The 16,009-nt window shown below is 31.4% G+C and overlaps 1 protein-coding gene across 2 annotated transcripts; it reads left to right on the forward strand.

Moving 5' to 3' along the window:
- Positions 1 to 2,546: 2,546 nt before the first annotated feature.
- On the forward strand, positions 2,547 to 11,854 carry LOC137930940 (uncharacterized). Of its 2 annotated transcripts, XM_068774308.1 has the most exons (9): positions 2,547 to 2,816; positions 2,894 to 2,971; positions 3,560 to 3,698; positions 4,692 to 4,827; positions 5,537 to 5,702; positions 7,410 to 7,463; positions 8,843 to 9,126; positions 9,451 to 9,579; positions 10,695 to 11,854. In XM_068774308.1, exons 1-9 carry the CDS (start codon positions 2,708 to 2,710, stop codon positions 10,791 to 10,793), a joined length of 1,194 nt encoding a protein of 397 aa, XP_068630409.1. In that variant the 5' UTR covers positions 2,547 to 2,707; the 3' UTR covers positions 10,794 to 11,854. The 2 variants fall into 2 exon arrangements, with proteins under 2 accessions (XP_068630409.1, XP_068630410.1); XM_068774309.1 differs by lacking the exon at positions 7,410 to 7,463.
- The last annotated feature ends 4,155 nt before the right edge of the window (positions 11,855 to 16,009 follow it).

Raw genomic sequence — 16,009 nt, forward strand, 5'->3', positions numbered from 1 at the left:
TTGCAAGCCACTGACACTGATGCCTACAATTCTGTTCGACTACATTTATTAACGCCGATCGCATTTTCATAGATAAAAGAAAAAGATAAATGCTAATAACGAGAGCCCTGTCATATTAAATTGAGAATTTATAATAAAAATTAATTAACACACGAATTCTCTTTTTTAATTTTATAGTGTCATTTTTATTGAAAATAATTCCATTCTATTTAATAAAGTTAAGAAAACAAACGCTTTAATGTACATTAAAATTTCAATATCATATATATAAATGGTAGTAGATAAATATACGAAGATATATAATATATATCACCTATTTATTGTATATGTTAGAATCTTTCAAGACATTTCATATCCATCCTCTTTAAACAAACTGTTGTGTTATCACAATGACTTCATTGAATACTAGGAGTAGTAGTGGAATTAATCTAATAATTTAAAATATTGTTTAGAAATTTAAAGGACAATATAGAAATTTATAAATATCTATGAATATTTTACCATCGTCTTTTCAGCTGTAGAATATACACTGTTAGCCCACATCTAGTAAGTATTTGCATATTTAACTCAAATAAATAAAAAAAACAAGTATTATGTACAAATTACATTTTACAATTTAAATCAAAAATGAGATTCAAAAGTTTAATAAGTTACAAAAACTTTGCATAATACTAGAAATTTTGAGACATTATAATTGATAAATTAAACTTTAAATATTATGAATAAAAAAGTGACAATTATAATAGAGACCACTGGGAGACGCACATAACATTAATTATTTATTCCTCTAAACCAAGTAGTAAAAGACACTACTAAAACATTTTTTTAAAGAACATATTAATATAAATTGAGATAATAACAAGTTGCTCAAAATAAACTGAGATAATTTATAAAATATCTATAATATTAGCCTAATTTGATGAGAATTACATTTATATAGGAATATAGATACAACATTTTGCATGCTATTTATTTTTTATCAAATGTGCCAAAAATCTTCTAGATAATACATATATACATATCATTAGATATACTGTTAGTATGTACAACTCTTAAAAAAGGACTTGGCACACTGCAATTTTTTAAATACTTATGCACTATATTTGACAACTTTTATTATTACTTATGCTTATACTTGTGTAAGATAAACATAACCAGTAAGCAAAGTCTCTTTCCAGTCTCTATTGTGTGCTGATCATTCTATTCCAAAAATATTTTGAATAATTGCATTGAACAAATAAGCACTAAAATGTGATGGATTATAAAACATTATTAGTACCTAAATTAGAGAAGTAACAATATGCTATATACTAACTATAATTTTGTCTGTTTGGTAAGATATTAACAGTAACTTCATATCATCATCACCATTTCAGCCATAGAGCATCCACTGTTGTATATAATAATCTACCAAAAATTTCCATTAAGATGGGTTAAAAGAAACCAGTAAAATAACTTCATGTACATACAATCCTCAAAAATCAGTTTTTTTGGAAGTCTAAAAAGATGGATATCTTCCATGAAATATTTATAGTCTAGACTCATTGAAATACATAACCCTTATTCATTCATTGGACATATTCTCAAATATAAAATATTGTTTAAAATGTTGGCCTAAAAAGTGCTTTTGTTTATACATGTCTAGCTTTAAAAAAACTATAAACGTATTCTTGAATTTTAGCATGTTTTTATGATTTTAATATTCTAAATTATATTTTTTTGAAGCTTGTTTAAATGAACTATCTTTATAAATTTTAAGTACGCGTTATTACTTTACTTAAACATATTTTTCGATAGTACGTGTACCTAACTACGCTAATTCCGCAAACAACAAATTTTAAAGGCTTTAAAGGTTAGTAACACCAAACAGAGCACAATAAAAATAAGTGTAACATAACATAACATACTAATAATAATCATCATTTATTTAGATATCTTTAGAAAATAACGCGATCTTAGTGACCTAGTTTCACTGCAGACCTGTATTAATTAGTTATATTTTTAATATATTTTCTCTCTCAAAACGTTCTCATATCACCGAACAATAAAACCAATACAAACAATGTATAAATAACGGAAGTAAATAAAATCAAAACTATTTTTCACTTCAAAAGTATACTCACCGCTTTTAGTTTTTTTCTAGGTCTTGAAGGACCATCCATATTTGATTAAGTAAACGGATAAGATAATGTGAAAATAAAGTTAATTATATAAAATTTTCACTATATTTAACAGCAGGTAAATAAGACTATTATTAATAAATTATTATTTCATATCTTATCACTGTTCCTATGATCATAAGAGATCATAGAGTACAACAAATTTTTGACATATATACATTGATGTAATAGATTGGTGAGCAAACTTATTCTCGAATGTTATGTCTGAATTAGAAACTAACTAGAGAACAATAAAACTTAATTATTTTATTAAAAAGTAATGATTTAAATTAATTTCAGTTTTTTTAATTATATCGACATACACTTTGTTTTGATTATCTTTGGTTAAAACAAATCGATGTCATAGGTTACAAGTCGTAGATCGTGTGTTGTGAAATACAATTTACTACTGTTGTTGTCAATACATAAAAAATAATAATACTAAAGAATTCAATGCTAAATTTCCTTGTGTTTAGATCAAAACACAAGATAAACACATACTTTAAATTTACCCTTTGTTGAAATTAATCGTTAAAATTTATTCTAAAATGCCTGCCGTTACATCAACAACTGCTGAAGAACAAAATGAAGCTGATCAAAAAATGTGGAATGCTCTCAAAAGATATATTATACGAGAGAGACAGAGGAAAAAAGAAGGTACATAACGTGAAATGATTCTTGAAAGAAAGAATATTTTCGTAAATCAAAAGAAAATATTTTGGTGTCTTTTGCAGAATATGAGGCAGAGGTCGAAGAAGAGAGGCTGCGAAAAGAACGAGAGGCCAGAGAAAGACAGGATGTCATGACACTAGGTAGCACAGTTAATAATACTATTAGATTCCTTGGAGTCTCTTCCATACTGTTTATTATTATAAGGGTTTATGTTAAAGGTTATCATCGTCACACAATTTTTTCCTATTTAAAATTATTACAAGTGTTTTTTTCTTTATAAATTGTCGTTTTTAAAAATCTCTTTACAGAATTTAATAAAATAACTGCAAGTATATTATATAATATAATAATATATTCCTTTTAATAGTATAATAATTTATACTATTAAAAGAATTATATTATTACACTTTAAAAAAATTCAACTTGTTTTGTGCAATTCAAATATATTAATATGATAGCTGTACTTGAAATTGTCAATTCCATTGAAGCTATAGGAGCCCATGGGCTAATATCACTTATATCATCATCCTAGAAATCTATAGGGGATATTCAATGTTCAGCAACAGTTGTTCTACTGCTAAAATGATGAAATATATATCTGAAAACTTGCTCTCTGGTTATATTGATAATTATATATTTATAGAAAAATACTTAATTTAAACATAAAATCCATTTTATTCTTAAAATAAATATTAATAGTGCAGTTATTAAGTAATTATGAAATACAGAGGAAACTAAAGAACAAATAGACCAATTGGAGCAGAAATTAAAACAATTGGAAAAAGAAAAGCAGCAGCTGTTCATGCAGTTAAAGAAGGTTCTTAATGAAGATGAAATAAGGAAACGCCAGCAACAAAAGGAATCCAAGTGAGTGTAAATGTAAAAATTATACAATTTAACTAGTTGTTAATTGAAATGTTAAGGAAGGTGTATTGAATACAGTTTTGAAGTAACTTAAAAAGTCAGTAGTAGTCAAGTGGTTAAAACCTTTGATCTATTGGTTGTAGTAACACTAAATAAAATGCATGAAATTAGTAATTCCTTGGTAGGCAACCTTGTACACTAATATTATAGACTTCCATGTAATGCCTCTGAATAATGAAGCTGGTGATGAATAAAGTGAAATGTTATAAAACAATCCCATTACTTATTTACAATTTATTGGATTTTTAGCGATAATAAAGTTGGGATTGAATTGCTCTAACTAAAGTATTGAGAAATTTTTTAAAGTTGAGTTATACCACTTTGATTCTTATTTTAATCAAATTGGGATTTTCTCGCATTCTGTTCCATAGATAGATATGTGAACATTATTAATAAGTTCTCACAATAATAATAAGATAAATAAAAAAAATATTAATTTTAGTTTATGATTGCCTTTGTTTAACTTGAAACATATAACCTAGATAAATTGAATCAATAAAAATCCTAATATTTGTGTTAAATACTTTTAAACATGAATTTTTACAACTAAAACATGTTCTTTTATCTCCAGACAGAAAAATATTTGTGTTTTATTATCTATTCTATTGTTTCTGATGAAGTTAATGCTGTTAGCCCTAAGGCCTTTACAGCTTCATCTGAAATCAGTTCATGTAACAGTAGGGTCCATGAACAATACCAAGTTTAAATGAAGTCATCATAGTTCAGATTATACAATGACACTCACATGAAGGTGAAAGGGAAGCTTACTTCACGGTGTCAGTGTGTAGTGTAGCGAATGAATTGTCCAGTTAAAGGGCAGTGTTTTTTATTATATTGGAAACTCCATTTGCTATGACGAGGTCTAGCTTGACTATTGCACAATATTTCTACATAGAATGTGTGTTGGTTTTAAACAAAATTGTTTTTTTTTATCAGTGATATGCCACCTATGAAAATGCCTATGGGTAATATTCAGATACCCATGTTTCCCATGTCCTCATCAACTGGACAGGGTGAGCCACCTCCTTCTCAAGGCAGACCGCCCGCCATGTCCTCACATATACTTAACAAGGTATAATGGTATTATTTGCTCACCTCATTTATTGTATAGTAGCTATGAAACCAGCTTTTTGTCACAATAATAGCTATCTGTTTTTGATTTTTAAACATTCTTGTACAGTTCAATTGACTTGATCAGCTGAGAGACTGCCAGGCATAGACCTCCCCTTAAGTTCAGCATAATGTCCGGTCTTGGGCCACATCCAGCGACTTCATACAGTACATATTAAATATCTTTTAGTACTTCAGTTTTCATTTAGTTTAAGTTATGTTAGTTATTATTTGGACAATGCTGTACAACCTTAAACCATTTACAGCACCAAACTTTAATGGATTTGAAAGAAATTAATTCCTTGGAAACTTTTTTTCATACTATATGTACATTAGTTCTATAATATAAATCATGAATCCTACTATTACTAATCTTTAGTTATGTTTGGTTAAACTTAGGGCTTATGGAATCAGAATCTGAGATTGATGATTATGATTCAGACTTGGTTCTTGTGTATAATTTTAATTATGAACTTACAGATGAGTTAGTCATCTAAGTTTCTATATAGTATAATTGGTAATGAGATTGCAAACTCGCTAGTCTTAGATCTAGTTACACAAAACATTTTGTAATTGTGGAGCTTCTTAGTGCTGCTGATCATTTTTATTAAAAAAGAAATTCAAACTTCTTTCAACTGTATATATAACAAAAAATCCTTTTCTTTTTCAAGAACAAGCACTCCAACTACATGTTGTTCCCGCAACAGCAAACAATTGTTCGTGGTCCAATACAATCTGGTGTTAAACGTCAGAGAAGCCCTTCACCGACTTACGCTCTTTATGCACAAAGGATACACCCACCGCCTATGAAGCATCAACCAGTTTATTCCGATCACAGTAAGTTGAATTTACATGAAAAATATACATGTAAAATTATAGTTTTAATATAAAATTTATAGGTGCCTATAAGAAAAGTGAAGGAAGACTTAGGTAACTCAGAGAGCAATGGAGAGGATTATCCTTGGAGCATCATTGCAAAATCGAAAATGAGGAGATTTGCAGTGGAACCTAGGTCACTGATGTTGACTTGCTCAAGCGAAAGGTTCTCAAGTGGCGACCACGAGCCGGTAGATGCGGCTTGGGTAGGCCTCCAACTAAGTGGACCGACGATGTAGGCAAGTTCACGGAAAGTCAATGAATGTTGGCAGCGCAAGACTGGTCATTGTTGCGCTCTTTTGCGAGGAGGCCTATACTTGGCAATAGGTCAGATTAAATCAGATTACATGATGATAAAAAGTATAAAATATGCATATGCAGCATTCTGTGTATAACAGAATCGACTTTTACTCTTGAACAAATAACTAATTATGTATATATGTCAAAAGATAGTCTTACAATAAACAAAGCAAATACCAAGCTCATAACTATCAGGACAGAAAAATAAAAAAATAAATTTGTAATAGAGACCACAGACTTGTTACCATCTGAATATGCCAACTATGTATACCTAGGTCAATTAATATCAGTTAAAGACCGACCAGATTATGAAATGACAAGTAGAATAAACACCGTATGGGACTGATTTTGGTCGCTAAAAGAAATCCTCAAGAACAACCAATTTTTCACAGCAGCAAAAAGTAAAATATTGAACTTATACATCCTCTCTATAGATACCAAACATGGGTTTTCCAAAACATACAAACACCTCTATAATTCTTGCCAACAATCTTTGGAAAGCAGCGTGCTAGCATACTCAAAATTGGAGAACACTGACTCAAATGTATAAAGCTGAAATAGATATTGGCCAGTAACATATTGAGAGAAGCAAATGATAATTGGACACATTGCATTACTATATGAATCACTAGAGGCAGTATAAAAGGGGCAGACCCTACAGACGGTGGTCTGGTGACCTTAAGTGTTGCAAGGCCATTGTGGACACGTTTATCTCGAGATAGGGGCAAAAGGAAGCAATTGGGAAAGGCCTACTCATCTGTAAGTTGTGCTATATAGAACAAATTATAATGAAACTCTGTGTTGTATAAATATTATGCCTATGTAGGCTAAACAAATAAAATAAATAATAAATGTCATGACCAGACTAGTTTTAAAAAGTTTTTGACCCATCACAATCCAATAAAAAAATTATAAATACAATGTAATCCAGAGCGAATTTAATAAGAATATGAGTTTTATATTGCATTAATTGCAACACTTAATCGTTACATATCTTTTTCATGTTAATTTCATTGATAATTTTGGTCATCGACAAACTGTTTGACTGCTGGAGGGAAAGGTATTTTAATTTAATCTGGGAATTGTATGGGAGGAAAAAACTGTTGTTCTTACTATTTTTATCGCAATTTTTTTAATCTTTCAAATAAACCTGTCTGGTGTTTATATATAAAAAAATTAATTGGTTGAGTAGTTTTCGAGCTTGACCACATTTGGAAATTTATTTTTATTTATATAAAATTAGAAACATACCTTTTGATAAAAAATTTGCTATGGTTATTACTTATTATATTTTCGACATTGTAATTACGTTTCCTAAAAATTTTTTTCTAGAAAATTGTTTTAAAAGAAGTTGAAAAATTTTTGCAGAAGTAGAAGATGGCCGCATGGGCCGTCAAATGGCCCGCGCAGTGCTTTGGAACAGTGAGTTGAACCCTCAGTAGATGTCACCACTGTCGCTTACTGTCACTTTATTACATTTCATCCAATTCTTGTGTTGCCTGTTCATTTAATCTTCTTGCGTTGTATTTTCACCTGTTCTTTTTTAGCCTTTTTGTAAATATTCTTTAACGGTATCTCAGTTTTCATTATTTATTTCATTTGCTTACAAATTTTATTTGCTTCATGTGTTGCCAGTAAATAACTTATTTTAAGGTAATAATTTTTTTCATATTAACATTTTTCATTGTCTAGGCATAATACATATTAGTCTAATTATTACAATGTTAAGAAACTTTATTTAACCGGCATATGTTAAAAATAATAGTAAACAGTCTAAAATACTTCTTCTCTTAAATAATCTCTTAGAATTTGCTTTTATAGCCATACAATAAATATAAGAGTAATAAATAATATTATTTCATATAACGTCAACTAAGTGTAGGCAGTAATTATTGTTTTGCTACAATTTTTATTTCGAGTAAAAAAATTGTGAAATTTTTAAATTTCTAATCACATGGTATTCACAATAATGTCGGATTGTTACTAGAACAACAGTTATGTTATGCTATCTATCATTAATTTTTACAAATAGCACTAATTCTCCCTCAACTAACCTATATGTAATTAATGTGTAAACATATTTTTTTATTGGTAAATAGGATATTCAGATGTACATTTACTTAGTGTTGGCTTAGTATAGAGACTACTGTTATTTAAAAAATAATTCTGCATACGAATGTGCGAGTAAGACGAGTAGCTGTCTTTTCTATCTGCTTGAAGAAATGAGACAACAAATTACACTAGCTTTTGCAAGGAAAAATCACGAAGTTTTTTTGTCGATATATCTATTGTAAAGCTGTCAAAACCTTTCTACCGCTCCTTAGGCAAGCGAGACGAGGTGGGGGTTAAAGAAAAAAATAAACATTAGCGCAGCCTCTTATGATGCCTCTAAAGTAGCGGCCGATACTGCCTCTCCCTCTCGCCTCGCGCATACTTATGGCGAGGTACAGAGGTTTCGGTAGCACTATTTCATCGGTGTTAGAGGCTACGAAGCTTTTAGATGGCTTAGGCTGATACTCTTTGGAGTAATTGGATATCAGGGTCCTCGAGATGGTACTTGTAATTGCTACCACTAAGAACGCGTTCTATTAACTACATTCAATATCTTTACTTTTTTTTTTTTTTGAAAAATAATGAAAATATTTCGATGGCACTATAGTAAATCGCTGAAGTCACATCTATACTTATTAGCCAAAAAATACTTTAGGTAAATATGTATCTGAATATATCTAGTTATCATTCTTATGAAATGTGGTGTTATTTATATCACATTAAATATTTTATGTGGTATTAAAATATAGAGCCGTCACAATACGCGTCCAACGTTGGGGGATCACCGGTGTCTTCTGGGGCTTACTACGCGATGCCCACATCTGGCGTTGTGGGCGTGGTTGGTGAGCGGCCGCCGACGTTGTTGTACCCGCATCATGCGCACACACCGCACACGCCACACACACCACACACGCCGCACACGCCCCACCACACGAACTTAATGTACGCCCCTGCGCCGCAACCGCAGCTCTACATCGATATACTGAAGAATAGAGAGAACCAGCAACATCAGGAGCCCAAGAAGGACCCTCAGGTTTGTTTTATGAATATATACAAAATTAATCGCGAAATGTGTTACTGAACTCAAAACTTAATAAGGACTATAGTGCTACCGAAACGGCTGCACTGCGTCTTAGGTATGTGCGCGGCGAGACGAGGGAAGTATCGGTCGTTCCGTTCAGTTCGCCGTCAACTCTTACGTCAGCGGAGCTAATCGAAGCGACCTATACTAGCCTCTGTTTCACCGCGCGATTTTGGTCGCAATTTAGCAACCGTTAAACTGTAGTAATATTTGTATTATATTCTGTAATTAAAGTTATAATTAAAACTTTATAATAACCATATTGTTTATGTTTAGCCACCTCAGGTATTAATAGGTCTCAGCGAAGCACATCATCCGTCAGTGAGTACTGGAGTAGTATATGCTCAGCCTCCGGTCAGCCGCCATATTGCCATACATCCACCGCCACAGCATAATAACATGCAGGTAAATAAACTTAATCAAAGTTAACAATAAAGTATGGAAAATTGTTCGTCTGAAGTGGCAGCTGTTGCTGCTTGGTTAGAGCTTCCACTAAGTGGACCGACGACTTATATATAGGTTTCATCAAGTCGCTGGATGCGCGCGCAAGGCCGGTTATCGTGGCGCTCTCTGTGGAAGGCTGCAAAAAGAAAAAGAAGAAACTAAAGCCATAAATAATCCCTTTATTTTAGAAGATATGGACAAATTAATAATGTGAACACAAACATGTAACTAAAACATTACAATTAATCGTAAAACCAATGCATACAATAGACGTATACTTTTTTAATTCATGACAAATTTTCAATATATATCTTTAATCTTGACACCAGTCTCCCGTTATTTTCTACTTGAATATTATTAGTAGAGTATAGTTAGTAAGTATTTTATACCTGACTTGCTTTGTTACCCAAGTGGCTTTAGTAAAGCTCGCGCTTCCCCTGGGTAGGCTTGGGTCGCTCCTTACTGCTTTTCCACTGGATACTTCATAGAATGACAAGGCTCAGGAGGGTACCTCAGGTTGTCATTCGTCTATAATCGCGTTACGTTTATAACCTCGTTTAGCATTGCGATTCGAAGGTGCTAGAGAGAGCCAGAGCACGACTTGGTCGAGATGCAACTTTAAGTATATACAACCATTTTTTAGGCTACAAGAGGTATCAAAACGTACCTCTTGTACTTTACGTTTTAATTGTACATCAATTTTACAACGACATTTTAGCTGTTACTTAAATCTAAGTTAATATTAAGGAATTGAGACTATACACCGACAAACACAGCGAAGGACCCACAAAGTGCACATGTCACTTGCAACTGGTCTTATTGTAGATCTATGAGAGAGTCTTATGTCTAGCATTGGACGTCCTGCGGCCGAAATAATAGTGATGATAGTTAAGAATTTCATTTGACTTTGTGAAATTCACTTTTAATAACAGATCAGGCAGCTGCGTCACTATCCTAATGGAAAACGGTACTACTAATATGTTCAGTGCAACAAGTTGGAATGCAGTTTTTTAATGTATAAATTATAGGTTTATTTTAAATTTAGAATTACTTTACGAAATGTTATTCATTTTCAGACTGCAAAACCTGGCAGCATAACTCAAGGATACCCGGTCCAGCAGTCGAACCCTAATGTACAGAACCCCAATATATATCCTAATCGTCACCGGTATTAGCTAGTAATCATCCGGCGGCACACTGCCCAGCAGCCTCCCTAGCATTGGAAGAAACGCATGAAGCAGAAGTGTTATGTGCACAATGTTTAATGCGCACATTGACCTCAAACCTGCCCGTACTCCGATACAGTTTTAATTAAAAAGAAATATTGAAGTACTAAACACATTCAATTTGTAATACCAACTGATTATGTTAATCACTATTATTTAGTTTTATTTACACAAATAAGTTATTTACCATATAACAATATTAGATCCGTGGCCATGTGTGCATAGAACATAAACACTCAGTGACTTTGTGCAGTGCTATTATCAGATAAAACTGTTATAAACAGTGTAATTAACCTATTTGAATAATGAAACATACAGTGGGTGCATAAGAAATAGATTACACATAAAAAATATATTGCGACCCTTTTTAAGGGAGAAGTTCTGTTTTTTTTTTTAATATATATTTACAGCCAACTCTTTTTTTTAAGCGGTTGATACGTTTCTCAGAAAAGCATACAAATAGAATCGTGTAAAAAATACGCCACATTAAATATAAATTTGAGGACATCATTAACAATAATAGTAATAATGATGCCTATTAAATAAATATTTATAAAACTAACTACTTTGTTAATTATTAAAGGCCTCTGTTGTTTTTTTTCTTATTAAGTCTGTTATTAGCAGCTGTTTTTGGTTTCTCTAAATGCTTACATAATGCTTGACATTCAGGTACAAAAAGTTTAAATTTTAATGCACGCTCCATGTAGAGTTAAAAAATATTTTTTTAGGTACTCTTCCTTAAATGAAAAAGTGTGTTTTTACTTATTGATGAACTTTGTAAAGTTGTGTGAAAAAGAGTTGGGTGTATATCAGTGATTATAATTTTTATCAAAGTTATCAATAAATATTGATTTTGAATTAGATTCCTATTTTGTAGTTTTTATGCCTAAAGTACATTTATAAACTAGTTATTTGTTTTCTATTACACAGAAATATGGAAACCGACTATTTTTTAATTTTATTTCGAAAAACCTTGAGTTAATATAAATACTGAAGACACCAGTAATAGAAGTTAAGTGAATAATAAGAACTGAATAAAATCCGTAAATACTTATATGACATTTAGTTTGTGTTGATTTTAATTGAATTGATATTCGATTAAATATTTCATAGTTTTTGTCAATGAGAATCTTTTATATTTTGAACATTTATTCTTTGTTTATGCAATTGTGTAATATTGTGAATTTTTTAAATTAAGTTGGAAATTGAGGTTTTTATATTAGGTTTATTTACTTTTCAGACGACACTATAATTGTGAATATCAATTTATTCTCAAATATTATATGTTACACACTTAATACATGTGCTTCTGTAAAATAATTGCAATGGTGTGTTATAATAGTGAAGGGGGCCCACCATTAATAAAATTCGCTTTTGTAAATAATATGAAAAGGTTCATCTGCATAGAAGATATAGATACATGATTTTTCATTGCAATATTTCTCATACGATCGTGTAAGATCGTTAGATCTGTGACAAGTGGCGCCATCCTTCTGGAACCGAATCATTGTGTTATACTCATCGAGCTCTATGGTCGCAAGAATTTATTTAAAAACAAAAGTGAATTTTATTACGGTCAATCCCTTAACATTAGCCAGAGATCAGATATTTGAATGCATATTTACGATTAGATAAAAATACTTTTTAAAAAGTTAATGCAAAAAGGTTATTTTTTTAACTAACGTAAAAATATATATGTATTGAATATAATAAAGCAGTAATTTAAAGGAAGTTTTGACACTTCTACGGAACGATTTTTTTAAATATAATTACAGAAAAATTAAGGGTTACAGTTAATGCAGGCCCCCTGTTATAGTGTCTTCAATAAAAACAAAAAAAAATATTTAGGAATACCTGCACAAATAGATGTACTTTACTATCCGTCTCACTCACCTATTCGGAGCTAGGGATTTTTTTGTGAAATAGAAGAGCTTCCATAACAAACCTACTTCGAAAAGTAAATATTTATCCGAATATCAAATCTCTGACAATAAACATCGTACATAATCAGCATTAGCAAAAATATAATCCGCTTGAAATATACAACATATGTAACCTAGTTCCAGCATTCTATTGCTCGTGTAGAGTAATAAAAAAAGTAAAAAACTATAACCAGCCCAAAATGTTTTTTTATTAAAAAAAACACCCCAGTAACGACATCTAGAGGTTGATTATAGACTTATAAGCTTTTAAAGTTAAATGTATACCCCAATATTCAGCAAAAAAGATAAATTTTTGAACCCAAAATCCATATAATTAAATTTATATTTGTTATATATTGATATATCGATCAATACGTTGTCATCAGCCTGTCATCTATACTCATCAATGGAGTTCTTACACGTGCATAATCTTGGCATAAACACTATGACTATAAATGTATCGACTAAAGCCTCCATTAGACATTTCATAATCCCTTTAATGATTTTTCAAGATCATACGACGTTTAAAAGTGTAAATCGTATGTTGATATGATAGAATTACTATTTTAGAAGTAGGGTATCCTTAAAGAGTACAGAGAAGTTCTCTATACTTATCATATTAAAACCATGTTGTGTGAAGTAAATATGGCTGTTCCATATGGAATATATGCATTAACAAAATTTCATGGATAATAATGCACCTACGGAAATATTATCACGAAGAGTTCCCAAAATTGCGCGAATGTCTCGTGAAAACGTTTGTCAATGCGATGTGCTTTTACATTTTCGTTACTTGATGTACGTCGTCAACAAGACCATCAAGCCGCTTGAACTATTGGACGATAACATGAGGTTCAAATGCGGAAGCTGCACTATATTATCTAAGGCTCATCGCTGATATTTAATGTCTGTTAGTCCCCTGAGTTGGATGTAACTATATGACCAAGGTAATTAAAATGTTCGACAAAGCGCTAACCCTTTCATTCATGCAACCCGATAGACGCTCACTGCAAGACTTAGGCGTCCCACATAGATGACCGGTCTTGTGTTGCCTGCATCCAGCGACTTCTCGCGACGTTGATGTCGTTTGTCCACAAATTGGCTGGCCACATCTATCGGCTCGCATACGCTACTCGAGAACATTTCAGTTCACACGACCGTTGGCTGTACGAGCGATGAGCCCCGCTCACTGCCACGAGCAAATCGTCGAGCTAACTTGGTGACTTTGTTCTTCTGCGTATCATGCTAGTTTTCTCATGACCATTTCATTTTCTCAAAACAAGGTCGCGCCTTGCGGCATTCCTTAACAAATCATCAACTTTTTAATCCTTTAAATGTGACAGAACAATGTAACCCTGTTGCAAAATAGTAAATAATAGAAAACTGTGATAGATGTCTACGAGGACAAAATTGCGTTCACCGCTAGATTAGAGACCACGCCTTTTCGCAGTTGAAAAAGGGAATTTACTTGGGGAGGGAGCAGAGGAAACCGAACCCTAGCCATGAATTAGTCAGCTATTTTAGTCGATTATTTCTCCATAAAACCAATAAAGAAATAAAAATGGATTATTAACTAGTGGAGTATCTTACAATACTATATATAATCATTTTTGTATAGAAAATACGTAATGTTTTACTTATAAAATTCCTATTGACGAAAAGAATGCAAAAAATGTCTTTGTCATTATTAATATTCTGTTTGATTGTAACGTAGAATGTGATTTTAAAAATGTTTGTCTCGTCGATTGTAGTGGAAAATTGGCGAAAGAAATAATAACACGAAATGGTGTATACTGTTCATCCTCTACGTCGTTGGATGCATAAACTGGTGAAGATCTCTCTAAGGATAGGTTATTAATGCATATGTGTGTATGCAGATAAAGGGAACAATATTATTGCAATTGGAACAGCGTTGAGTCACAGTGAACATAGAAGAATGAATGATTTGTTATCCGCCTTGTACTATTCTCATCATAAGTACGTGTATCGACCTTCTAGGAGAATGTTCCAGCTGTTATCCCAAGCCAATATTGATACCTCTAAAGTAAATGAATAAAAATAAAACCAGGAAAAAAGTGAAAGTAGTAGTCTTGAAATGAAGGCAAAGAAAGAAAGGCGATGTAAGAAAAGAAATTAAATTATGGAAAGGAATGATAGAAAATGTGACGTATAAAATAAAGACGTGTAAAAGATATAAGATAAATTCAAAAATAAAATAGTCTGAAAATAATTTATTAAAAATATGATAAATAATATAAAAGAATGAAAATATAAAATGTCACTGCGAACCTAAGGTACGAGAGGTCCCCGACAGCGGAGGCCATTAAAAAAATTGAGACAACATTTACTGATTTCCTTGGAAAATTTTTTCTATATAAATAAATAAAATTTTCATCTATGTTGGTAATTTGAGACCTAGTTTTGTGAGAGATAGTTCTAACTAAGCTGCCATTAGCGTTGTTAATTTGGCGGGAAAGAAAGACTGTAGATATAATGATTATGAAAGATGCGGTATTTACATTCTTAATTTAATATAATTTTTATTGTGTTCAGGACCCACATAATAATCAAAATGTATGCAAAAACGTATTTAACGCAAACATAAATTCTGGTTGCACGCAATTCATTAGTAAACATTACAGAAATTGTGCAATTTTATTATACACAAAAGTTATCCAGCATAAATTAAAAGAGAGATGAAAATTCATTAAAGCATGAATGCTTTTGAAAACATGCAAAGCCTTTTTCCACTAATTAATTCCATACCGCCGGACTAGTCCGCAGAATTGCTGTTCTTTCAACATTTTAATGGAAAACTTTTATATTATCTTCATTATTTAAACTGTACTTCATTTTAAAAATGAGTAAATGTTTATTAGCGGGAATCTTTATACGGAGTGATTGTCTATAGGTGTAAAAACTTTTAATGAGTGAATTTATAGCTCATTTGCTGTCAATTAATATAAGGTACATTATATCCAAAAATTGATGGTTTCAGAAATATTAAATAACGAAATGATAAGATAGTAAGAATAGGCATTTTGAAAATTCGGATAATTGCTTATTAAAATGAATTATTGATTATCTGTTATATACTATCTATCCCTTCAGACTTTGTACTGCTAGAAGTTATTGGCCTATCACATTCCAATAGATAAAATATATTAATGTAACATATTTCAAAGTGATCATTTTATACAGGCGATTGAAAATAAATGTAAAAGATTTAAACTTTTTACCAAC

The sequence above is a fragment of the Battus philenor genome, unplaced genomic scaffold (genome assembly GCF_028537555.1).
Source record: "Battus philenor isolate CCGP_79_NKW_IND1 unplaced genomic scaffold, ilBatPhil1.0.hap1 SCAF_7, whole genome shotgun sequence".
NCBI lineage: Eukaryota > Metazoa > Arthropoda > Insecta > Lepidoptera > Papilionidae > Battus > Battus philenor.

Coding starts and splice junctions, on each gene's coding strand:
- LOC137930940 (XM_068774308.1), top strand. CDS start 2,708: ATGCCTGCCGTTACATCAACAACTGCTGAAGAACAAAATGAAGCTGAT. Junction 3,699..4,691: donor CAGCAACAAAAGGAATCCAA/GTGAGTGTAAAT, acceptor TTTTTTTATCAG/TGATATGCCACCTATGAAAA. Junction 5,703..7,409: donor ACCAGTTTATTCCGATCACA/GTAAGTTGAATT, acceptor AAATTTTTGCAG/AAGTAGAAGATGGCCGCATG.